At 40.3% G+C, this 24,706-nt stretch overlaps 3 protein-coding genes across 3 annotated transcripts; 1 reads left to right on the forward strand and 2 right to left on the reverse strand.

Moving 5' to 3' along the window:
• Nucleotides 1-5,034: 5,034 nt before the first annotated feature.
• Nucleotides 5,035-9,221, forward strand: hpdb (4-hydroxyphenylpyruvate dioxygenase b). The gene is made up of 14 exons (XM_026342556.1): nt 5,035-5,097; nt 5,269-5,295; nt 5,518-5,580; nt 5,903-6,007; nt 6,172-6,214; nt 6,464-6,546; nt 6,697-6,786; nt 6,880-6,983; nt 7,097-7,174; nt 7,647-7,809; nt 7,897-7,968; nt 8,042-8,164; nt 8,398-8,514; nt 8,619-9,221. Exons 1-14 carry the CDS (start codon nt 5,095-5,097, stop codon nt 8,727-8,729), a joined length of 1,182 nt encoding a protein of 393 aa, XP_026198341.1. The 5' UTR covers nt 5,035-5,094; the 3' UTR covers nt 8,730-9,221.
• Nucleotides 9,222-9,318: 97 nt separating this feature from the next.
• On the reverse strand, nt 9,319-17,433 carry LOC113150438 (histone-lysine N-methyltransferase SETD1B-like). The gene is made up of 20 exons (XM_026342968.1): nt 17,373-17,433; nt 17,010-17,162; nt 16,813-16,917; nt 16,436-16,706; nt 16,235-16,347; nt 15,549-16,101; nt 15,055-15,470; nt 14,151-14,882; nt 13,940-14,053; nt 13,777-13,855; nt 13,474-13,679; nt 12,867-12,993; nt 12,381-12,788; nt 11,788-12,193; nt 11,180-11,751; nt 10,619-10,785; nt 10,416-10,544; nt 9,970-10,089; nt 9,615-9,752; nt 9,319-9,510 (listed from the first exon to the last, which is right to left on the reverse strand). Exons 2-20 carry the CDS (start codon nt 17,145-17,147, stop codon nt 9,337-9,339), a joined length of 4,968 nt encoding a protein of 1,655 aa, XP_026198753.1. The 5' UTR covers nt 17,148-17,162; nt 17,373-17,433; the 3' UTR covers nt 9,319-9,336.
• A 1,795-nt stretch (nt 17,434-19,228) lies between these two features.
• On the reverse strand, nt 19,229-23,131 carry LOC113151262 (calcium release-activated calcium channel protein 1-like). The gene is made up of 2 exons (XM_026344188.1): nt 22,700-23,131; nt 19,229-21,662 (listed from the first exon to the last, which is right to left on the reverse strand). Exons 1-2 carry the CDS (start codon nt 22,811-22,813, stop codon nt 21,114-21,116), a joined length of 663 nt encoding a protein of 220 aa, XP_026199973.1. The 5' UTR covers nt 22,814-23,131; the 3' UTR covers nt 19,229-21,113.
• Nucleotides 23,132-24,706: the final 1,575 nt, after the last annotated feature.

The raw sequence follows: 24,706 nt of genomic DNA on the forward strand, positions 1-24,706 counted from the left end.
TAAAGATCAGGGTCAAACCTCTAACATATGTGGCACACATGTGGAAATATATGTCAACTCTCTATCTATCTAAATATCTATGATGAATAATTCAAAGAAGGGGACCCGGGACCTGCTGCATAGTGCATAGCAATAGGCCCTGCTGCTGATGGATATTGTTAGGCGAGAGATGCTGCTTCCGAGGATGGCGTGGCTTGGCCAGTCCTGAATGTGCTGGGCTCTCGTCCCCTCCGGATATGGTTGCTCAGGACTCATCATCCCTTGGACACAAAGATCCTCTTCACATCCTTCTCTATCCCAACCATTGTGTAAGACCCGCTTCTGGGCACACGACTCCTCTGCCTGCTTCAGGGCTAAAAGCATCTCCTGTCACTGGCTGAACCCAGTGCCAGTTCAGCTGCTGGAAGTGCTCAGGCGCTAAGGTCTCAGATCACCTTTATTGCACAAGTTACACCCATGCAACATGGGGTGTCGCCGCTCATAAACAGGAAGAAAGCACTTTCAGAAAAATATAATAAAATGTGAGTTTTGAAATGTTTGAACCCTTGTAAATAAAATATGTGAAAATGGAACCAGTATGAACCAGAATACATGTAGTGACTTTTTATTATTGTCTAAGCATTTAAGATACACTTGAGAATATTCAAATAAGAAAAATAAGCAACATCGTTTTAAAAATGTATTCTTATTAGACGTTTTTTGCACAGTGTAGAAGCTCTCTCTCTCGCTGCTATATTGTTTACGTTTGTGTAGTTATGCATCTTCTTTCCTGGGACCTGATAGTTATGATGCAGCCCAATGTTTGGCCACTGGGGAGCAGCAGCAATCTGTACATTTTTGGAATGTACAGGGGGGGCGGCAAACTTGCTGATCTCTAACTTGGTACTATACACCATACGTGTTATCTTATACAATGATCTTATACAATTTTGTGAATGTAAAACACCTTTATAACCTTTAAGCAGGGTCACTTTTAAAAAGCATAAACATGAGGTCAGATTGGTGCAAATAATAAATGGCTGCTTGCATTTCTACCCTTTCACTGAGTTGTGCAGGTGGCATTTGGGCAATTGCATGCATAGCTTCACTGCAGCTACAGTGCAATAAAGCTGCTTCATAACTCCTTGCAAGGAGAAGGGTTTGTCTGAATGGGCTTCTTGTGAACCCATTTAAATGAACTGCTGCCATCTTTTGGTCAATTTGTGCAACCTACGAGGTTTCCTGGTGTCATGACTGTAACACAGTGAACATGGCAGAAATGTGATCTGAAGATGATTAAAGCATATGTTCACAATTTTTTCTTTAAGTGACACTGAGATACATATGCTCACATATAAAACCAAAGACTTACTGATTGAAGTGTAAGTTACAACGCTACATGAAGGTTCTTGTTTGCTTTTCTTCTCTGAGAAATGAGTACTAAAAAAAGAATATTGAAAACATGCTGATTTAATGTCTTTTGAAATGTCATCAACTGTAAAACCAGCAGGGATTAAAATCACTGTTCAGACTTAAATAATCATTCTACTCTACTAATTTAAATTTTATGTCAAGCTGCTTTTTCTCTGGCTCCCAGTTAAAGTTGTTTGAAGTCTTGACTGCATTGAAGTGAATAAGAAACCTCTTCTCACAAATCGCTTTAATATTTTTACCCTTGAAATAACAATTTCCACAAGTTCAACTGGCCAATCAGTAAAACACAAACTGAAAACAGTGTTGCAGGTATGTGGGAAATAAACAATAACAACAGCAATTCTTTTTTTTATAAATGTCACCATTTTGACCTGAATGCTCACAGTTTTATTTCTTATCTGGCCTGTTGAATATATGATGGAGATTTCCATTGTCTCCCAAGCTGAGTCAGTTTCCTGTTTTAGCCTGCACATGCTTTTTGCGCTGGTGCAGTGGGCGGCAGGCTGGGGGCAGAGGCTTGTGGCTCTGGTACGGCTTGTTTCCTGGTATGTAGAACGCTGGATCTCTCGGCAGAAGACGAGAGCTTTCACCCTTCGCGGAGGTCAGTGTTTCTGATCTGGCACGTGGCCCAATGATGACAGGGGCACATGTCTTAGGGAGGATGGCAGTCATGGTACGAGTCAGCACTCTTCCCCTCCTGGTTGCCAGTGATGGAGCTGCTGAAGGCTTCTGTTTCTTGTCTGGACATTTGCTCTCCTGTTGTTCTTTGGGATGTGTCTGCTGCTGACAGTGCGACTTCCAGCTCTGCATCTTACACTCCAAGTCTTTCAGAGCGTGGTCAGTGTAGGCCTGCATTTCTTTCCTCATCTGAGAAATCTGCACCTCAAATTCATCCCTTAAGACTTTTTTACTAGCCTCAAGCTTTTCCTCAAAAACTGCACACAACTCCTCCTCCTTCAGATGCACATCATCCTCATTCTCATCTGTGAACAGTTCACCATTTTGCTGCTCCGCACTGTTGACATCTTTGCCATCAGGGTCAGCGCTCACCTGTGCAATCTCCATTTCTCTGTCTTTGACTCTCTGCACCAGCTCCATGATGCTGCTCTTTGGTGCCTTCTTGCCCGCTTGCAATCTGACCTGGTTACGTACCTGTTGCAAAAGAGACTGCATCTTCGCTTGTGCCTCCTTTTCTGCAGCGCTGTCTTTTGAACATTCAGTATCCAGACTGACAGTGGGGATCTGCTCCTGGACTGTGGCAGCATCATCCTGCTGGTGCTGGTGTCCACCGTTCACCAGTATCTGAGGGTTTATTTCAGAAGATAATTCTGTCATTGTTGCCTCTTCTCCTGACAGCTGTTGTGTTCCCTTGAACCGAGCTACTACAAATACATGAGGTGTTCTGGCGTGGGAAGGGCCTAATTGACTGAGGTGTTAGTCCTTAGAGAGGCTGATTACCAGAGGAGTTAGTCTTGCAGTCTAGTGTAATGCAGCATCATGTATGAGATGACACTTAAAAACAATGTGGTGCAACAGCAATGTACGTAGGTTTCACCAGATAAAATATATCCCTGAACATTCAGGGATTTCAAGCACATGAGAACATGATGTACTTAAAAGCCAAACACCTGTTACAGTTGTGTTTGTTCTGGTAAAGCAGTACTTGAATGTAACATAAGGGCAACTGTATCTATTGATGCTTAAAGAACTACAAGCTAAACGTCCTGTATTATTAAATGATCTAATCGCTGTTTCAAAACTCTGATGTAATTATTTAATGCACCATGTTGTGCTCCTCTGTCTGCCTGTGTGCAGCTGCATCCCATGACAACAGAAAACCTCTTGGCAACAGCATGAAAACAAAGATCTTCAGGAACAGTCGCAGTGGGACCTCTGAGGGGTGGGCTTGCAATACTCATTAGTGGATAGTGAGCTGTTACTGGAATGCAGAGCCGTAACACACCGCTAACAAAGTTACATTAGCAGCAGGGCTGTTTTCCATAAAGAACTTCAATAGCTTCATTAAAGAGTGATGTGCTTTGAGTGGACTCCAGTCAGAACGGGTCCTGATTCCTGCTCAATGGACCATTAAAAAGTAAATATTAAAAGTACAACTTTTAATAAACACCAGCATGAAGGTGATTAAATACAGAAATGAATCTATAGCATTGAAAGTAAGCAAACTGTCACATGCGTGATGGAAATTAGACCTGTATAAATCAAAGGAGAATGATGAGGTAATCTTATAAGTATAGTATTTTGGTGACAACCTGAGTCACCGCTTTTTCTCATTCTATCCATTTACATTTAGTTATTTGGCAGACGCTTTTATTTAAAGCAACTTACAAATGACATACATGGGTACAAGGCAAAGGAGGTGTTCGATTACACTTACAAACTTGATTATGGAACATAACATAGTAGCCGATGACACATTTGGAAAGCTGTAAGAGGAGCAAAGTTATACCAGACATGATCAAATTAAATGTAGTAAACTAGAAAAACCCAAAGACTTTGTTCTGTGGCAAATGGACTTGTTCTTTGAAGATTATTTAACTGAAGTTAAACACCTCTGGGAGAACACTGAACAGAATGACTGAGAATCTCCAATTATGCTAAAACCCAGATCCTACGTGTAATACTGCATTACTGCAGGATATTCTGGTAAACTCACTGGTGGTGTGTGTTTGTGTCTACTGTGAGGAAACGGCTCCACAGACAATGTTATCATACAGTATGTAGTGATCCACTCCAGTGAGTGCTTGTGGTTGGTGTGACGGTGGACAACTAGTCAGAATTTATGTTACATCCTCACAAAATCTTTCTTATTGCTTTAGTGTTTTATTATATTCACACAGTCTTGACAATTCACAGATTCAGCCCTGTCAGCTGCATCTTTACACCAGCTCAACCCGTTACAGTCTCCCTAGAACGAGCACACTCTCTACTTATTGATCACTTTGTTAAAATGGCCAAATCATTTTGTCACAACATTGTGGATTTACATGTTATTCTTTTTAACTGGAGTAATCACACTTAAGGAACATTATAGAAACATCAAAATCATTTTGAGGATCTAAGGGATGAGAGAGCATTTCAATGCCCATGAGGGTTCATTCAGTTCAATCCCCGTGAGCCAATCAGAGGCCTGCATGAGTGACCCTCCTCTCGCCGCTAAATACTAACATGTGGGCTTTCTACTTCTTCTTCTAGAAAAATGCAGCTTTAGAAAAAATGCAGTAGAAAAATGCAGTAGAAAAATGCATTCTAAGCATGTGTGGACAAACAGCTTTCTGGGTCTTGCAGAAAAACAGTTTTCATAACCACATCTAATTATATAATGAAGCAGGGAGACTATTAAATACCTCATGTCTTTCAAATTTGATATTTGTGAAACAAAATTATATTTGTGTTGGCATATACATTTTAACTTGGCATTTATTGAGAATCACAGTCCAATACATCAAACTCATAGTGAATTAGGTGATAAACAGCTAAAGTGCGCCAAGCATCAGCACTCTCCATCCTCCTCCTCCTCCTCCTCCTCCTCCTCCGGTACCACCTCCTCCTCACCAATGGGCGTGAATTAAAAACTTCCTCCTTGGCTTTTAAATTCAGAAGTTCAGGTTCAGATTTATTCAGATTTCATTCTGGCAGTCGGGTCTGATCACCAGGAACAAGATGGTGAGTTATCTTTCCCACTTTTAAATTATTTTTAATGCTTATTTCATTACTGTCTCTCACACGGGAAGCAGAATAGAAATAAATTCAATTTTCAGTGTATTCCAGCATTGCTTCACTTTCTTACATAATATATGATATTATGACTTTGCAATGTGCATTTTTTGATTGCAGACAACATACACAGACAAAGGTGAAAAGGTAGGTAACCTTACCATATTTACTGTGTTACTGAACCGAGATGATTTCATAATGCTGCAGTAGGCGCTGCACTAACACTCAGAATTTAATGCCACTTCTCTACATATGTTACAAACTGTCTTTCCCTTTAGACACACAGGAACATGTATTATGATTAATAACAGTAAAAGCTTAAAAATAAGTCTGTTCACTTACTAAAGCTGTGGTTACTCTTGTCTTTAGCATGACCAGGGCAGGTTCCTCTGCTTTGATCACGCAACATTCTGGGTTGGAAATGCAAAACAGGTGAGTTAACTCACAAACAACTGTGAGGCGCAGTGTGCTTCTTTTCTTCGCCAACATGCTGAACTGATTGGGAGGTGGCTTTATAGTTTATAGACTATTGGTTCTCCATTGGGGCGGAGGGGGACACAGCATGTAAAATCCCCAGACCACATACTGTTTCACTCTTTCAAGTATTGCAGCACAAGTCAAACCTTACTTATCACCAGGGGGTGGCACTGTCACACAATATAAAGCAACCTCTGCTGCAGTCATGTCTAATTTTAATTTATTAGAAACATCTCTGTTCTTTTTTGTTGAGTGCAAACCCTTTCGTCTTTAACAGGCTGCATCGTATTACTGTAACAAGCTGGGATTCGAGCCTTTGGCTTATCGGGGCTTGGAGACAGGCAGTCGCGAAGTGGTGTCTCATGTAGTCAAACAAGACAAGGTAAAGAACGCCAAGTGTTTTAAACCTGAAAGCACAAATGATGTCAGCAAGAAAATCACACGCTGATTACATTAGAAGTATGAGAAGACGTCCAACAATTCAACTAAAACAAAAATATTGGCTTGTTTTGAGGAGTTGGTTGTAAAATCTTCATATTTTCACAGATCATTTATGTGTTCTCATCTGGCCTCAACCCTGGAAACAAAGGTACAGCACTGATCAGAAACCGGGTTCACAATTTTTTTGTGAAAATGATGTCACATGACACAAATTTTAAACAGATATTAGTAGCTAATATCTAAGAATAATAATTTAAAAAAAAATCCCCCTGCATCTATTTAACGAATAATTTATTTGGCATATACAAAGAAGTAGCACAATGTTGAGATTGAAGCAGTTAGAGATGATAAGAAGCATAAAAGGCAACTAGACTGACAGTATGTGACTTCTTCTCAGAGATGGGAGATCATTTGGTGAAGCATGGGGATGGGGTGAAGGACATTGCATTTACGGTGGAGAACTGTGACTTCCTGGTTCAGGTAATACAGGTTTGCATGTTAGAAGCTCACTCTGTGTCTACTTCTGTAACAATCTCGGTCATGTTTGAGGATTTGTGTGATTACTGGAAACAGATTCTTTCAATGAATCATTCTTCTTACATGGTGCATTGCGACCTTCTCCACTGACAGAAAGCCCGTGAACGTGGTGCAGTTATTATAAAGGAGCCTCACACTGTTGAGGACGAGAATGGTAAAGTCAGGCTGGCTGTGCTTCAGACGGTAAATATGAACCCTGTGAGGTTGTTTTGAACTTTTCGGTGATACTGTAAATGTGAGTGAGTGAGTTTTTCTGTTTTGTTTTTTTGGTTCCAGTATGGCGACACCACTCACACATTTGTGGAGAGGACAGGGTACAATGGACTGTTTCTGCCTGGTTTCCATCCCCCTCTGTTCAAAGACCCTTTATTAGCTAAACTGTGAGTAGAAATGACAAAATGATTCTGGTTCTGCAACTCTCACAACAATGACCTGCAAGTCTGAAACTAGAAAATGAAATGTTTGATGATTTTGTTTCCATCCCTCCATGCAGACCAAGTGGAAAGCTGAACTTTATTGATCACATTGTGGGAAACCAACCCGACAATGAGATGGTTCCAGTCGTGGAATGGTAATGGATCCAACTCAATTTGCAGTGTAGCACATGTGGTGACAACGTACCTGTTAATCATGACTCTGTATCCAAAAGGAAAAGTCAGAAGGGGGGTGGATGAGAGGAGGAGTCAAAGGGTGCCTCAGTCTTTCGTAACTTTGCTAAGAATCAGCATGACTTTGCGTTTTCTTAAGTGGGCTGCCAGTGGTTCTACACATCTGGATCTTGTCATATAGGCACAAAAAGGCGGGGAAAGGCAGTGCTCTCAATAAGCATGCTCATTGGCTAATCCGGGGATGAGCGGTGTAACACCAGCTGGAAGTTTTTAGATGTGAATAAGCTCATGCCATCAGCAGGCTGCACTTTAGTGAAACAAAAAGCTTTTAAATGGTTTAACACATTGTACGTTACATAAAAAGAGGCATGTGTTTGGGTCAGTATGTGATGTTTGTATTTATGCCACTGTCTCCGCTGGTTCCTGATCACACAGGTATCAGAGGAACCTTCTCTTCCATCGCTTCTGGTCAGTGGACGACAAGCAGCTCCAGACAGAATTTAGTGCCCTGCGCTCCATTGTAGTTGCAAACTATGAAGAGACTGTGAAGATGCCCATCAATGAGCCTGCCATGGGCAAGAGAAAGTCTCAAATCCAGGCATGTTCTGTACACAATACTGTACGCACATTAAATTAGACAATAAAAAACAATTTACTTGGGGTTAATTAACATTTTCACCTACAGGAGTATGTGGAGTACTATGGAGGTCCAGGGGTGCAGCATATTGCCATGAACACTTCAGATATTATCACTGCAGTAAGTTTACAGAGGTCTACTCTGTTTCACTCTGTATGTTGATACAACGCTCTTATGAATCCCTTATTTGCAGATTCGCAACCTAAAGGAGCGCGGGATGGAGTTCATGTCTGTGCCGGACACCTACTACGACCAACTGAGGGAGAAGTTGAAACACTCCAAGGTCAAAATCACAGAGGACCTGGACGTCCTGCAGGTGAGAACAACAAGTTCTAACAAACTGTGAGGACAGATCCTGGGAGAACCTCATGTGTTTGTTTTTGGTCGGAAAGTAACTTCACTGTATGTTTAAAATCTTTTCTCCAGTCACGAGTTTAAAATACACAGAATTAGAAGATGAAATAATGAATGACTAACTCTGAATCAAACCTTGATGGAGAAATTCCTCACAACAGACAAAACATGTCTCATGATTTTACTCGTATACAGAAGCTGAACATCTTGGTGGACTACGACGACAATGGCTATTTACTACAAATCTTCACCAAACCAGTTCAGGATCGGCCCACTCTTTTCTTGGAGGTCATCCAGAGACACAACCATCAGGTGAGGGCACCACTTACCTACCTGATTAACACTTTCATCAACAGAAATATAGCAACAGGGTCAGTAAAGTGAATCAGTGACTTAAATGAACAATTTATCTACAGGGCTTTGGTGCGGGAAACTTCAAATCTCTTTTTGAAGCAATTGAAGCTGACCAGAACGCCAGAGGAAATCTGACGGTCCTGACACCAAATGGAGTTACCAACAACATCTGAAGCCAGTATTATATTCTACTAACTAACATGTATTATAGAAAGACACTTTCTGTTAATGGTGTTTATTCATACGTGAAAAACATTATGTCACAGCTTAATATTTCATAATGCAATGTTTTTGTTTTATAAAATATTAACAAGAAAACCTACTTTATTGACAGAAGCTTGACTCAAGCAAAACACATTTGAAGCTCTCCAAAACGAAAACATTTAACTATACAATCCTGTTTTGGTGATGAGTTTATCTGACATTTTATTGTAACAGAGGCCTTTAGCATGTATGGATTGCACGTTCGTCCCCTCCGTGATGAAACAGACAACAAATGCAACAAGTGAGGCAACAATTGAAATGTATCCATAAACCGTAATGTCCAACCAAATGTAAAGTGTTGTTATTCTGCTCTCCAGCGCTTAGTATTGTTATATTATTCCACGTCAAGCCCTTCAAGTTGTATCCTCCTGGTAAAATAAAGTTCCAAGTGCTTCAGATCATTCCTGTCTTGCGTGTTGTTCAGGGTTAGGTTGTTAAACGGCTTTTTTGTCTTTATAATGTACAGTACCTCAGGTAACTTTGGCTCTTGACATAATCAGGGCACTTTGTTGGAGATTAGTTCAAGGAGCCCCTGCAGTTGTCTGCTCCACACAAACAAGGAATCTTTATTTCCTCAATGGGAAACTTATAGTCATATGTGATCTCTTCATTGATGCTTATTGGTCGTCTGGAGTATATCACTATCTTCTTCTGTGATTCCACAGTAATGATCTTTGCATAGCAGTTAGGCTGCAAGACAAAAAACAATCCACATATACAATTTTTAAATGGAAACATAAAGTTCCTTTGATTTTTATTAAACAACAACCACTGCAAAAGCAGCTCTTACTCACATTGCAGCTGTGGTTGATAAACCTGGCTAAGTTCCCACATTTGGTGGCATCAATGATGGTGTCCTGATCAACCCGGAACAAATAGCTGCTTCCAATGCCCTCCTCCTCGTACCTCTGCTCCCTCATGTCAGCAATCACCTACACAGGAAGAAAACAGAAATGCTTATCTATCGACCCGTTGTTTATGACTACCACTGTAGCCTGGAAAGTACCCAGAACAACCAGAGCCCCAGCGGGCCCCTGGAACAATTTCGGGGAAGCGATCACGATTTGTTTAAAAGCAATGTCTGTGAGGTCTGTTAGTGGAGATGCTTGTGTTGTGAATTGAATTATATATTTTTTGCGCTTGTCTTACCTGTCTGATGATTTGGCCCACATACTCAATCACCATCTCATCGGCTGCTATGGGCTCCATGGCAAACAGGCCCCACTCGTGGATGCGACTTTGACTAAAACGAATCCTCTTCTTTCGAAACTGATATCAGAAGATAAGTATAGTTTCATGACAAAGTGAGAGTTAGGTCAAGCTCCACCTGCTGCAAAGACTGATACAAGAGTTAGGTATCGGGCAAAAAAGTCTAACCAAAGACAGTTGGTTTGGTCTGAACAAAAACATTACAACTAGTATATATAAGTATATATAGTATATAAAATGTCTCAGACAGAGTCTTTTCAGTGAGCAACATGCATTGTTCTTTGCTCTATTAGATTATTACAATATATGGTTCAGAAATGTTAGAAGATTGCAATTCTTAAAACTGGGTTACTTTCATTCAGCTGACCAGTTCTTTACCATCTTACCTTTAGCTGGTTGAACTTGACCAGATCACTATCGGAGCTGAAAGAGGACAGCAAGCGGCGCTGTTCAGACCTAAAGTCAGATCCAGCACGTAACAGGGTCGGCTGCTGGGCCGGGATGCACGTTCCCTGCTCAAATGTATGCACGTCATTAAGCACTGAATACACTTGCCACTGACACAATCATGATACTCTTTGTTTAATACCTGAGTACTTGTAGTTGGAAGTTCAGTAGTCAGTTTTGTGTTGTTGAGGTATTTAATTTTATCCTTCCTGCTGATTCTGTAGAAGCCTTCACTGCGAGCAGAGCCGGTCCTGTGGTTTGGCAGCCACGTTTTATGTTCCTCCGTTTTCTCTGTCTGGACTTTAGTCAGTGAGCAGCAGTTAAGGATGTCAAACACCAAATATAATAAGACATATTGTGTGTTAATCAAATAAGGTTACTTAACACAATTCATTATTTACGCATAAATCAATATTGTAACTGCAAAAACAAAAACATTAACAGTTAAACTGTTTCAAGTTTTATTGTTAGGGATTTGATTTAAGTTTTAAATATTAGGATTTATATGTAATAATATTTGGAATATTTATGTCAGATTTTTCCTAATTAAATATCTAACCTGATTTGTGCATGGTAGGAAAGTACTTAACTTATTACTGCGTATTTCTACAGAATCACCCATATTCATCCTTTATCAGTTACTTAGTTTACTCAGTGTAAACCTACTTTGAACTAATTTAAACTAAACTGTTAAAAAGGATATGAGGGTGAGGGATCCAGATGGTATCACTGAGCCAGCCGAAGCCATCATCCTGCTCCTGCAGCCTTTCGTATGTACACTTCAGCAGCTTTGCATCCTCCTCATCCAGGCCCTCCTTCCAAACACTATGAAGGATTCTTCTCTCTTCACAGAGTAATCGCCACCTTCGAAGGCGACTGTGAGATGACAGTGAACCAATGTTTCTCTTCAGTGATCTCTGCTGATGGTGAGTTCTCCGTCTCCTCTTCCACCTCCTCCACTGCTTTCGTCTCGATAAGAATTTCTCCTCATTCAAAAGGCCAGGCATATTCTCCAGTCCCCGCAAAGGCTTTGTTCTTACTCCTGAACTGATCCACACACTCCTCCCATCATCTGTGTCAGATGAAGATTCAGACATGCTGCATGGAGAGGACACTGTGACGGGAGAGCCACATAACAGGGGCAGTGAGGTAGACACTATTTGCGTGTTCCTCCTGTGGACTATAGCTCTTCTGGGAAGGATAATGTCTCTTCCAGGAGTCTTTGGGGCTGTAATATATGGATTGTTAGACGGGGCTGGAATAGATGATGGGCTGCTAAGAGATGGGCACATCAAAATGCTACCTTCTAACATTGTTGTCTCTCTGCCTGGTGTTGCTGGAGGTCTCCCAGAGTTGTACTCGGCCCACCCACTTCTCTCCTCTCTACCAGGAGTTTTAGGCATCTCCTGGTATGATGGGTATGAGGCCACTGGGAGGTCAGAGGGAGCGAGAACAAATTCATTGCTTACTGGGGAGAGGGAGTGCACTTCATTGGCTTCATCTGAGTCCTCAGTTTCCAGTTCAGCTACTATGCCCTTGCCTGGTGTTTGTGGTCGTTCCACGTCCTCCACAGGAGATGCTGGTTTGCTTTTTATAAGGATGTCAGGGTCACTGTCTGCTAAGCAGCCAGTGGGAGTGAGAGGCCTCAGGTTTTGTATGTTCTGTGGAGACTCCTTCAACCATTCAGGACTCTCCATCACCACTCGTAGGTCTGACTCTGTTAAAACAGAAAACTAATCATTACTGAACTGTTTGATTAAAACTTTTGTTATACAATTTGTTAAATTTGCTGTATTTTAGAATATAGGTATTAGACTACATCAAACCACATCTGCATATCCTGAACTACTGTAGTGACCTAATTCATTCAAGTGGAATAGAGCATCCTGATCATATACAGTAACCTGGTATTCCAATAGGAGATGGAGGTTCTAAGTCCTGGTGTTCAATATTTTGGACATCCATTATGGCATCCAAGTCACAGTTGTCTTGTTGTAGTTGTCTATACTGATTTTGCTTGGTTTCCTCTTCAGACCATTCCTGCAGGACCAGGTGTAGCTGTGCACCAGGGGTTAGCGGGGCTGAGGGTGTAAGAGGGGAATCATACTCCATTGAGTCTTCATCTGATGATATCACTATACACTCATCACTCCTGATATCCTCTGTGTCTTCGTGCATGTCTTCATCTTCAGGACCTACATCCGTGTAGGACGAGTCCTCAAAGCTTTCAGAAGAGAATGAGTCGGAGGAGTCGAAGTCTGATGAGGACTCGCTTTCTTCTGAGGAGCTACTTTCTGCAAAAGCCTCTGTAACTGAAAACACAAACAAAACATTTTACTTGTTGGTATGTTGTTATTCATTAGCTCTGAGTGTTGCAATATTAATCGTACCACTATCTGAGCACTGCACTCCATCAGCAGTGATGGCATCTTCATCCTCCACGCGTTTGTGTGCCAGCTCCATCTCTTCTTCAGGATGATTACTGTAATCCCCATCATCATGGTCATACCTGTCACACTAATTAGAGCACAGTTATATTATGCAATCTGAAGAATGTCAGCACATAGACAGTTTAATATTTTAACACAAGAGATTTTAGAAAAATTGTATTTGGAAACTCATCACAATCAATACAGAGTTCAATCAATCTCAAGTCTGTGTAAAATCTGCATAAAGCAGTAGACTATGATTAGCAAATTACATAAAGCTATATTTTATTCATAATAGAAGATAAAAAACATATCAAATGTTTGAGAAAATGTTCCATTTTAAGAAGAGAAATTTGAGGGCTTTTTGAAATTGCTGGCAGCAACACAAGTTGGGACACGGCCATGTTTACCAGTCTGTAAACATCTGAGGAGACCGGTGTTTTGTACAAATCACTTATTTCTGTGTTTATGTAGATTTCACACAGCGTCACAATTTGTTTGGAATTGGGTTTGTAAAAACTCAAACAAAGTACTTTTACTGTCTTTTTAATGCAAAATCCCTTTTTACCAGCATTTGAGGAGCATTGTTGTCTGGCACAAGAGTCTCCACTTTGTCTGGTATTATTTCCTCCTCAAGTGTTGTATCTTCTTCTTTCCCTTCATCATCGTTACCACCATCTTCATCCTCATCACTATCAAGCTCATGTGGTCTTGCATGTCTGCGTTTGGGTCTCTCAGATGCAGCCATCACTGTGTCATCACCATATTTCACATCTAAAATCCCACAAAAGGAAAGCAACAAAGTTTATCAAGCTATGATGAGTAGAAAAGAGAGGTGAAGGCGGTAGCATACAGTAAGCGATGATCTGACCAGTGTTTTGATGAGCGGAACACACTGCATTATCTGTTTCTTCTGTCGTACCAGCATCATCTGTTGTTTTCCTTTTTACCTGCACAGCAATAAGTCATTTTTACATTACATTAAGTTGTGTCTTACTGGTTCGCTTCATATTACAGCCAGTAGAATCATTTACCTTAAAGGATGGCAGAGGAGGCTTTTTGCCCGGGCCTTTGATGTGACTGAGAGGATTTATTAGTTTTTTCCTCTCTTCCACGCTTCCAGCCCCAGGTTTCAAAGAAACTTGTATCTTATGAATAAAAAAAGTTAATAATGATACTGCAAATGTCCATTACCATTAAACACAGCAAAGGACCATTTAATAATAAAGGACGTAAAGAGCTTACCCTTGTTTTCTTCTCCTGACAGTCCCACCAGTCCTCAAATGCCTTGAAGGCGACTCCTTCAATCATTCTACGTGTAATGTCCTTCTTGATAATTGACTTCAGTTCATCCATTAGGACTTCTAAAACCTTTTCTATTGTGATCTTGTGAAGGTTTTTCTGTACAGGTGTGTAGTCTGGTGGTGGCACAAAGGGGTTAAACCTGGGAAAAGGTGGAGCAGGCCAGGGTGGTCGAGGGAAAGGTGCACTGCCATGCCTTGGGTGATTTCCCTTATCCAAATGACCTGCAAGCTGCATGCGTAAGGGGTACATGTGTACAGGAGGTGGAATAGAGGGTGGCACCATCATAGGTGGAGGGGGTCCTAGAAAGGTTGGTGGTGGAGGAATAGAAGGAGGAGGTGGTATAGGGGGAGGAGGAATGGGTATGCTGGTGTGAAAGCCCGCAGAGGGGATCCAGCCTGGGGGTGGGATGGGGATGGTGCCATTCGGTAGACGAGGTGGGACAGGTGGAACAGATGGGGGAAAGGGAGGAATGGGGAAAGGAAAAGGGGTGACCGGTGGATGGGAGAGTCCAGCTGTAATGGCAGGAGGAGCTGTAGGGGTAAGGAGTGGATCGGTGTGACTGAGAGAAGAAAATGACAGAGGCTGAGGAAGAGACATGTCTTTTGTTGGTGTCAAAGCTCCAGACTGTCTGTTGTTTGAGTGCTCCTGATCCTCAATTGCTGCATGGTCCTCCTGAGTAAAATAAAATCAAAAATTGAGTGGCTAGTTTTCAACATAACATAAATATCTAGTGTACACAGACAAACATAATATAAAGATAACAGCATAGATATTATCTGAAAGTTGACTCAACTTTTCCTGGATAACTGAGAATCTTCACAGACAGGATAGATATTAGTTTTACCTTTGGACATGATACAGACTGGAACCTTTTTGCATCTTTTTCATTGTCTACACAATCCCTCTCTTCATCATGTGTAAAATCACATAGATCGGGAGACTGCGAATTCCTTGTGAGGAATGAAACAGCTTGAGTTGTTTCGTCCTCTTCATTTTCAATGAGAGATTCTGGTCCCACATTCACTAGATCATTGTAGGAACACTGTTCCCTGGTAGTGAAAGATCCACAAGAAGTCGGGGTACAAACAAGTGAGTCATCTGAGAAAGGGGAGTTATTAGCTGGTCGAGGTGAAGCCGGGCTGTCCTGAGAGTGCATAATATCCTCCAAAGCTTTTCTAGCAAAGTACGAGGGGTCAGTACTCTGGCTGCTTATCAGCAAACTCTCGATGCGTGAGTCCAAACTCTCAACTTGTGGCTGGGGGCTGCTGGAGAAACAGCTAACAGTGTTTGAAGACAATTCTGTAATGCGTGCATGGTCACTGGGTAGGGGAGATTGTGCTGTCTGCGGGTCAGCTGAAAAATTAATGCTCAGGATACTGAAGGAGTTGCAGTTCTGAGTGAAGGCCTCAGATGGAGCAATGATCATGTCTCTGGACTCCTGACAGGGGGAGGCAGGGCCTGTATTGTTGTGATTAGATGACTCTGCCTCCCATAGAGTGAGCTGCTGGCTGCTAGTTTGTATGTGGTTAGAGGGGGGTTGCGGTGGTTGTGGCTGGCAGTGTTTCCAATGTAAGCTGACATCTGAGACTTTGCCAGATCCCCTGTGATACCTGGCAGGTTTACGAAGGCAGAGCTCTCGTCTTAATGGTTTGTGAACACTATTGGTAGAGGGCTCCCCCTGGAGGACTGGAGTTGCCTGAAGGCTGGAGTAGCAAGAATCCTGGGAGAGAGGAGTCGCAGCCAAGCAAGGAGTGCGGGGGGTTCCCTGAGAATGTGGTGTTAGCCCAAAGCTGCAAGGTGTATCCTGCCAAATACTGGAGCAAGCTGTGTCCAGAGAGAGGGGTGTAGCAATACTAGTGGGACTGGAAAGCTGCTGCCTGACTGTGCTGCCCTGTCAGAGACAGAAAACAAGAAAACTACTGAGAAATATTAAAAATATATGCATTTAGAGCAATATTCATTTAAAACTAAATATACAATTTTTTCAGTGTTTAGACTGTTAGAAGCAGCTTTAAAATTCTCACCAGCAAACTGTCAATTAAACTACGAAGAGCTCTCTCACTGCTGCCCACCGGCACCGTCCGAGGGGTATAAAGGCCACGTAAGAGGACCTGGAGATACCGCGCTCGGTTTTCACCTGTCAAAGGTTGAAAACAATTTACAAGATTAGCATTTAGGCTTTATATTCAATACATAAAAGTGTAAAAATGTAAAACCATTGTTACCTTTAGGGTCAATTTCCACATGAATAATATTTCCCATCACTGACGTCTGATGGAGGTGCTGAACAACGTCTTTTGCAGCCTTTACTGTGTCAAAGATGACCTTTGCGATCCCTAAATGCTTCTTGTTTTTAGGATTGTAAAAGATTTCCACTTCTTCAATGTTTCCATATTGTTTGCACATATTAGTCAGGAACTCCTCCCTTACATTGTCATTCAGCCTGGAAAATGTCACTTCCTTGGGAGGAACAGGACCAACAAACCATTCATCAACCTAAAAAACAACAACATAACAATACTTTTATTAACTACTATAAAAACTTGTATTTACTTGTATATCTTGTCCTTATTCTTCTTATAAAAGCGACCCTACAAATCACCTTAAATTTCGGCACGACAAGGTGAGTCTTGTTGCATTTGCTCCACAGGCGGCAGATGCGGGGATCTCTCACTGTATCCACAGGAAACAGACCCAGGTCCTCCACCTGACGAGGTAAACAGCAGCCATCATATTCACACAACACACACTGTGTGTTTATATACTAACAAACAACTACTTATACTTAGAAATGCTCACAGGTATGTTAAAATATCGTCCGTCAAAACGATACACTTTGTACAGTCCCTTTGTCAATGCAGGATCAATAATCAACTTGCAACTTCTCCAGTGCTGTGGCGACGTTTCTGTCTCAGTAGTTTGTTTTTCGCTTTCCATTACATTGGTCAAAACCTGTAAATATAACAAACAAACACCATTTTACGTAGAGAACAGCCGTCAGCTGTCTTAACATTAGCGCTGGAGGTTAACACGCCCCAACAGGTGATGGAGAGCATCACCTGTAACGCTGTTCTGCTATTTAAAACAAATTACCAGCTTATTTAAGTAATCATTTCGATATACTCAAAGTTAGGTATGATAAAAGATACTCATCCTGCCTACCTGCACCACAGTTTTAATCTTTGAGGGAGCAACATCGTGGAAACGCTGTTGTGGTTTTCGGTGCTTTTACAGTTCGTCGCACAGGTTGGATAATGGATTCATCCGCGCATAGACAGAGGAAACGGAATATAGATCCTTCGCCCAGGCGGAATAACACCATGCCATGGAGGAAGCACGGTCTTCAGGTGACAGGTGTGTAATTTCAGTGCACTTCCAGGAGTTTAAAGCACATCAGCAACATAGAACACTTAAAAAGGAAAGTCCTATTATATATGTGCTATTTTGTTTATATAACAAAACAAATTGTTTATATAATGCAGTTCACAATGCCATATTAGATTTAATACAGTTCAGTTAATACATGGGAAGACATACTGTATAAATTTTATGCAGCACAAAACTGTATAATGGCTAATATAAGAATTGCATGCAACAGTAGCACAGTACAACAATATAGATTGTATTACTGTGTTGAATATGATGGTGTGGTTATGTATAACATTTGGTACCGGTAAGAGCTAAACACAAATAGAGTATTGTGGCCAATGTACATTTATTTGAGGCTGTTTAAATATGTGAGCACTCTAGGCGTCTTTCAAGGTAAGGGCTGTCCCAAAAAGCACTTCCACACTTTTTTATCTGTTCATACTGCCACCACTCTAATGGTGCCCAAAGGACTTTCAGGAAATTTAGTCTTCTTAAAGAATTTTTCTACAGTAATTTCTGTTTAGCAATGGATTACTGCATTTCTACAGTATATTCACTGACAGTATATCACTGAAAGGAACCTTCTCCATTTCCTTTTCCACAAAACATGTCCCAGAAAGTATCAGTAAAACACTTAAAAGCAAGTTGGAGACAGGGGTTGTGGGAAAAATTGGCAACTTTACACCGAAGGACTATCCACTGTCACTATCCAGTGCTGTTGTCAGTGGATAGTATAGTATTTTCCTGACAGTGGCAGAACAAATGCTGGTTAAGCAGTTTTAAGCTTTAGTTATTGCTGTAAGTGATTGTAATTACTATAATCACTGGCAGTATCAAGAGGAAAAATCTATGGTCAATCTGTGTCTAATAAAGGTGTGAGACAACAGTTGTCACTTCAGGTACGGTTTCATTCTGAAGTCACCCTGTTAACAGGTAGCCCAAGTCTGTAAGTGGTCAAGTCAGTCTTCATTGAGATAAAAGAAATACATGCAAATACCCTTTTATCTTTAATCCTCATAGTCAAAAGACTATGTTGGTGAGAATCATGTAAAAAGATTGCTAAATTTTACTGCAGTTCGTTTGGTTTTGAATTAGTTTTATTTATCATTATTATTATTATTATTATTTGACCATGAAGCGGGCATTGACAGTGTTAAACTTTATCAGTTGAAATGCAAGGATTGATGTTGTCAGTACTACAGTATATCAGGTTGAGAGTATTACAACCATTTGCAGCCACCTGCTGGTCTGCTATGGCATCATGTGTCCTTGAATCTTTGACAAAGTCTTTAGAAAAGTATTTATATATTTACTTTACTGTAGATATTGTTTTAAGATATTGGTCTAAATGTAAACAATTACCCCAAAGAATGAAAAATGAACATTAGAGAAATGTGGGTAGATTTCTAAGAGAAGCATTAAAACAAGGTCTAGTAGGAGAGTGGCTGTCTTGTTGTGATGCATGCCCAGGGCTGCGACTGATTGACAGTGAAGTATACACTTACACTCCATGTCCGTGCACATTTCCTGTGTGGTTTTCCTATAGACTCACAGTTGCAAACTCATTTTTATGCAAGCTTATGTTTGTTTTCCCCTAACATTTTTATATATGCAAATGCCAGAAATGTCAAAAATAAATATAGCACTTATTAGTTTCAAATGTGGTTTATTCAAGCTGGCAACAAAAGTCCTGTCATGACTTTGACCAGGTTAAAAAGCTGCAGCTTCTTAAGCTGCTAACACCACACAAAACAATTAAATAAAATACAGTATTTGCTGAAAAATTATTTTTAACCTTAACATTCACAAAAGCAGTGGGGCCTGTCTAAAGTATATAAAGTAACCTATACTGGGTTAAATAAAAAAACACATAAAGAACCAAAAAAACATGCATTTGTTTGCATTGACCTGTTCTGAAAGAAATCAGGTAATTTCCACACGAAGTGTCCCAAAGTGTGTACAGTCGACCTGAATAACCCTGTTTATATTTAATTCCTTGTAGACTGTCTTAAAGAAAGATCACTGATGTATAAATAAAAAATGTGCGACCCCAATTCCAAAACCGTTTAGATACTGGGTACATTCTACATCTTCAAATCTTATAAATCCACATTTTATTCAAACTAGATCATAGAAAATGTAAAAAAGCTTGTCTTTTTTTTTTGTCTGTTGTATTTGCAAATACTCAAAATCCTGTGAAGATTCTGCTAATTCAGAATATTAGGTGATACTGAATTTCATACTGAAATGAAAATACAGTCATACCACTATCACATATGAAAGTCATCAACCAGCCCTAACTGTGCGCACATTTCTTCATTTGTGTTTTACCAAAGGTAAAAAATAAAAGCAGTCAAACCAAAGTAAAACTTTCAACAGCATGTCACAAGACAAAGAGCATTCAACCTATATAATATTAAAAAAAAATCTATACCCTAAACAATGTGTCAACATACTTAAAGTACAAAACATACAGACCTGTACACAACAGTTCCATTTTCTGCATGCATTGTAATAATACATAATATAATCAAAAATACTTTTTCTCCTTGTACAAACCACTGCAGCCACCTATGCACAAGCAGACTGCACTTGCATTTGAACCGTACTAAACACAGACACAATCACAGCCACCACAATTGCTTTCAGGCTTGGTAGATCACATTGTGTGTGCTCAATTTGTGTATTCGCATTTTCTTCTCCATTTTACGCACTCAGGGAGAAGTTCCCCACTTTGCATATTTACAAAGGCAAAGGTGCAAAATCCACAGCATGAGCTATATTGCTCATTTGAAAGACCCAGTCCTCTGTGTGAAACCTCAACTGTGCTGTGATATGAAGTTTGCACATTTTTGTAAACACAAACCTTTGGCAAACTAGGCCCCTTAAGGTGCAATAAATGTTTTAAAAGGATGCATTTTGTATATTGTACTTTAGTTTTTAAAGTAAAAATTTTCGTTTTCAAGCTTGTAGGCAGTCATTTTAGATTTCAGCCAGACAATTCATATGGTGACTATATCCTAACTGATAATTAAGGCTTGGTGATGCTCCATACAAAGCCTAATAATTTAAAGTGAGGTAAACGTGGTTACAGGAGAAATCTATTCAACACAGGTGGGGGCTACAGTGGTGGATATACAGCATATCTGCATCACCTGATCATTTAATCTGATCATAAAGCTCCGCTTTTTACATGTTTTCATTCAAGTAACCACGTGTAGTCCATTAGTGACTTAGTGACAAATTCATATGATCTGCCATGTCTTTATACAAGCTAGTACTAATATTCGCAGTTGTAGGTAACATAATTTTCCATTTGTATATAAAGTATAGATGTTTGTGAACATACATTATCCAAAAGTGAACTGAGTCAAAACCTGCAACACTTAATTTATAAAGCTTGAATTAAAAAACACTTTAGTTCACAAACAAAAAATAAAATATAGCTCTTTATAAAATAAAGCTTTTATATGAAATTTCAGAAAAAAAGCAAAGCTGAACGTCTTGTGATCTTGCATGACATGATGACTGTAATTAAGGGAAATTGACAACAGCCTTCAGGTCGTCATTCTCATCCCTTTGGTCCAGCTGGTTCTGGAGCCGAATGACCTGCTCCAGCTCTCGGATCTGTCTGTCTGTTTTGTGACTAACAAGTGTGCGGTAAAAATGCACGGCAAACACAATAAAAACGATGGCAAACGGCACCATGATGCAGGTGGAAGCGATAGCTGCTGCCTCACCAGAACTCATAGTGCCATTGTTTTCTTTAGTGCTGCTTTTGAGAGGTAAGAACTTCACCCAGCACAAGAGCATCACCTCTGTCAGGAAGAGAAGGGTGCCGATGACAGTGGAGAAGGCCCAGGCCAGTTCTATGTGGCGGTGCATGCGCTCATGGGGAGACTCGTTGACAGAGTTGAGGTTGTGAACATTGCTGACAGCCTCAAGATTAGGGAGGATGCAGGTGCTGATCATGAGGGCAAAGAGGTGAACTGCAACCAGAACTGTGGTACAAGCACTGAAGGCGATCAGCAGCCCAGGAGGATAGTCATAATCCCGCTCCAGCTGTACCTCCACCATGGCAACCTGAAAAAAGACATCAAACAGGAAAATAACATGTAATTAATGTTAATATACAGATATCTAGGGCTGCAATAATATGATACTATCAGTGACTCTAGGAGATTTGATATCTCCAATGATATAGTTGACAGTTTTTTCCCATCTGTGTTGTTATGAATTTAACAATCAATTAAAACTACTTAGGCAGTGAGGTGTGTAGATTTTGAAATCTGGCAGATACCATAAGCTAAGGTATCATAATGTGGGGGAAAGAGCTGGCTTGAATTGTCTCATGTGTACATTCAAAACAAAGTAAAGTTTACTATAACGGCAATAATGTATTTTTGTTTTTGAACTCACTGAATTTCTGACAAGGTTTAATGCACAACTGAAAACGACTCCACTCCACCCAATAGCAGAATATAAACATGTATGTATTACACAACCCAGACTACATTTTTGAGAGCCCCTATAATAGTAATATAAGCGGGACAGTTGCATTACTACGTGTTTCACCGGTCAGTACAGTGCAACAATTACAATGCCAAATGAGGGAAGCCAACCGGTCGAGGCGGATGGCCGCCCACCCTGAGGCTGCTGGAGGTTTCTTCACTTAAAGGGCGTTTTTCCTCTCCACTGTTGCTCAAGTTGGACTTTTGAGTATTTCACATGGGTTTTAGTAACATTGCTAAATGTTTTACCGGAAGACATGTGGGTGTTCAGGTGAGCCGGCTGAAGTTGAACCCCCACACACCGGTGTCTTGAGCTGGTTTGGTGCCGGACTCACTGTTGTCCGTGACAAACGTCTTGCGCAAAGTAGCAGACGGCTGAACGGTCTGGTTACAGTCTATTAGTTTAATATTCATGCAGCCAAACAACTGAGTTCGCGGCTTGACTGAAATCAACACTTGTTGTTAATGGTGATTATCAGCCATCGTTTGGCCTGTGAGTCCTTGAAAGCACCAATGTGCGTCACATATTTACGGTTCATGGCCTAGTGTGCGTTCATGCAGTCAATGTGGGCACTGGAACAGGAACCAGTGGGGTCGACACTAACTTACCATGGCGAAGCCCGACAACAGAGCCGAGGTGCGACTGGTGGCTTTGAGTTTGGCTCGACTCAAGTACAGTTTTCTCCATGACAGAGCCTGCAGGGAGTGCTCGTTCAAACTCATCCCGAAAGTGGCTTCAAGCGTCCAGTTATTTGAGTTTTCTGTACAAATGTAGACTTCAGTCAGTCGGAAACCGGCCTGATCGCTACAGATCAAACCCCGCACATAACAAGGAAGCGAGTTTCTAGCGAGGAATCACATCTACTGGAAGTAGACAGCCTACAGAAAACTGTGAAGCTGAGTCCAAACTTTCCTGCAGCAGCTGACTGACTGTCACGGTCGATCAGGAAACACACGATACCCACAATCCAGTGCTGTTCACAGCAGCTGCAGCAGTTCGCCTCCTTGTGCCAGTAATAAGAGCGTGTTGCTCACAGGGCTGATGTCTCGTTTCCTCTACGAATAACACCTCCAACACAGACAGGAATCGTGTCATTCACCGAGGCCCGAGTTTAGCATCTCTAGGTGTTTGTAGAGACCGTGACAAGCTACTGGCAGCTGTTTTAAAATCGATCTCATTATTATCTACTAGTCTGGTGATGTCTTTAGTTTTAAACTACATTTAAATTAGTTTCTTAGTTGTCATTTTACATGTTGGGAGAAAAGATGACAAAATACTGTGCATTTATTCACACCAGTGACACAATCAATTAATTGGCTATTAATGCTTTATCAGCTTGTCCCTTTTACATTACGTGTTTGATTACTTAATCACACTATGTTCATTTGACAATAATACAAAGATTGCTATTAACCATCTAGATTGACTATATGGTTCAAGATATAAGGTTTTATGGCTTTGCAGGTTTTGCAGGCCTCTGTAAGTTCACACATCAGATCGTATTCATGAAAATGAACAAACAAACTGCCAGGTTAGGACAAGAGATGGATCCATATACTTTACTGTAGTATTTTCACTTTGTGTTACTTTTTCTCTACTAAAGTTCAGGGGCAAATACTAAACCTTTTACTCCACTACACAACTACACACTTTATTTAACAGTTTTAGTTACTTTTTGTTTCCAACTACTTGTAAAAAGAAAACTATAATCTACAAATTAATTGATGATGCATCATTATAGCTTACCTACCTGTCAGTACAAGTGGTACAAACAGAGAGAGACCAAAGCCTCTATAGTAACAGAAATCTTTGTTTTTTTTTTTATTAAAATTTGTATTAATTACTACAAATATGGCATTCTTTGAGACATTTTACTTTTGAAAATTTGTCACACGATGGACTAGACTTGTACATATATGTTATCAACAGCATCAAATTCATTATCATTTTAGAGCAAGTGCTTTGTACTGCCACTTATTGTAATTTCTATTTTTAAAAAAGCACACAAACAGATATAAATACTTTATTGGTATAGTACACTTACACTTGAGTTTAAATTAAAAGAGATCTACACTTACTAACTTCTGTTTCAAATTAAATAATTTAAAATTGAACATACTTTCAAACCGTTTATATTACAAAAAGAAAAAAATATTTTATTATAGTGAGACTAACTTGTGTGATGCACAAATGTGAATTACATAACAATGCATAGAAACCGCTTTACAAGAGCTAATTAATGTTATGCAACTAGCTTTCAAATGTCCATTATCTGTTTCATTCACATTCCCTTTAGTTGTGGTTTGTTGATCATGCTTGGTACCGAGTTACAGTTGCTATTAACATACCGAGTTTGCATGATTCTGCCCCCTCTATTAACAAACATGTTGCTGGACAATAAAATTATGTTATATTATTGTATGATGGTGTTACAGTGGAGTGAGTAAACAGGAAGTGCTGGAGGAGTGGTTCTTTCATTTGAATGTGACTTTAAATTAAATTTAAGGTCAGACTCAGTAGAGGCTCGCTGAGAGAAGATGTCAGAAAAATTTAATAGTTTAAATTGTCCTTTACTTTAATTTAAACTCCAATAGTCTTCCTTAGCATATTCATCT

This window comes from Anabas testudineus, chromosome 9, assembly GCF_900324465.2.
Source record: "Anabas testudineus chromosome 9, fAnaTes1.2, whole genome shotgun sequence".
NCBI lineage: Eukaryota > Metazoa > Chordata > Actinopteri > Anabantiformes > Anabantidae > Anabas > Anabas testudineus.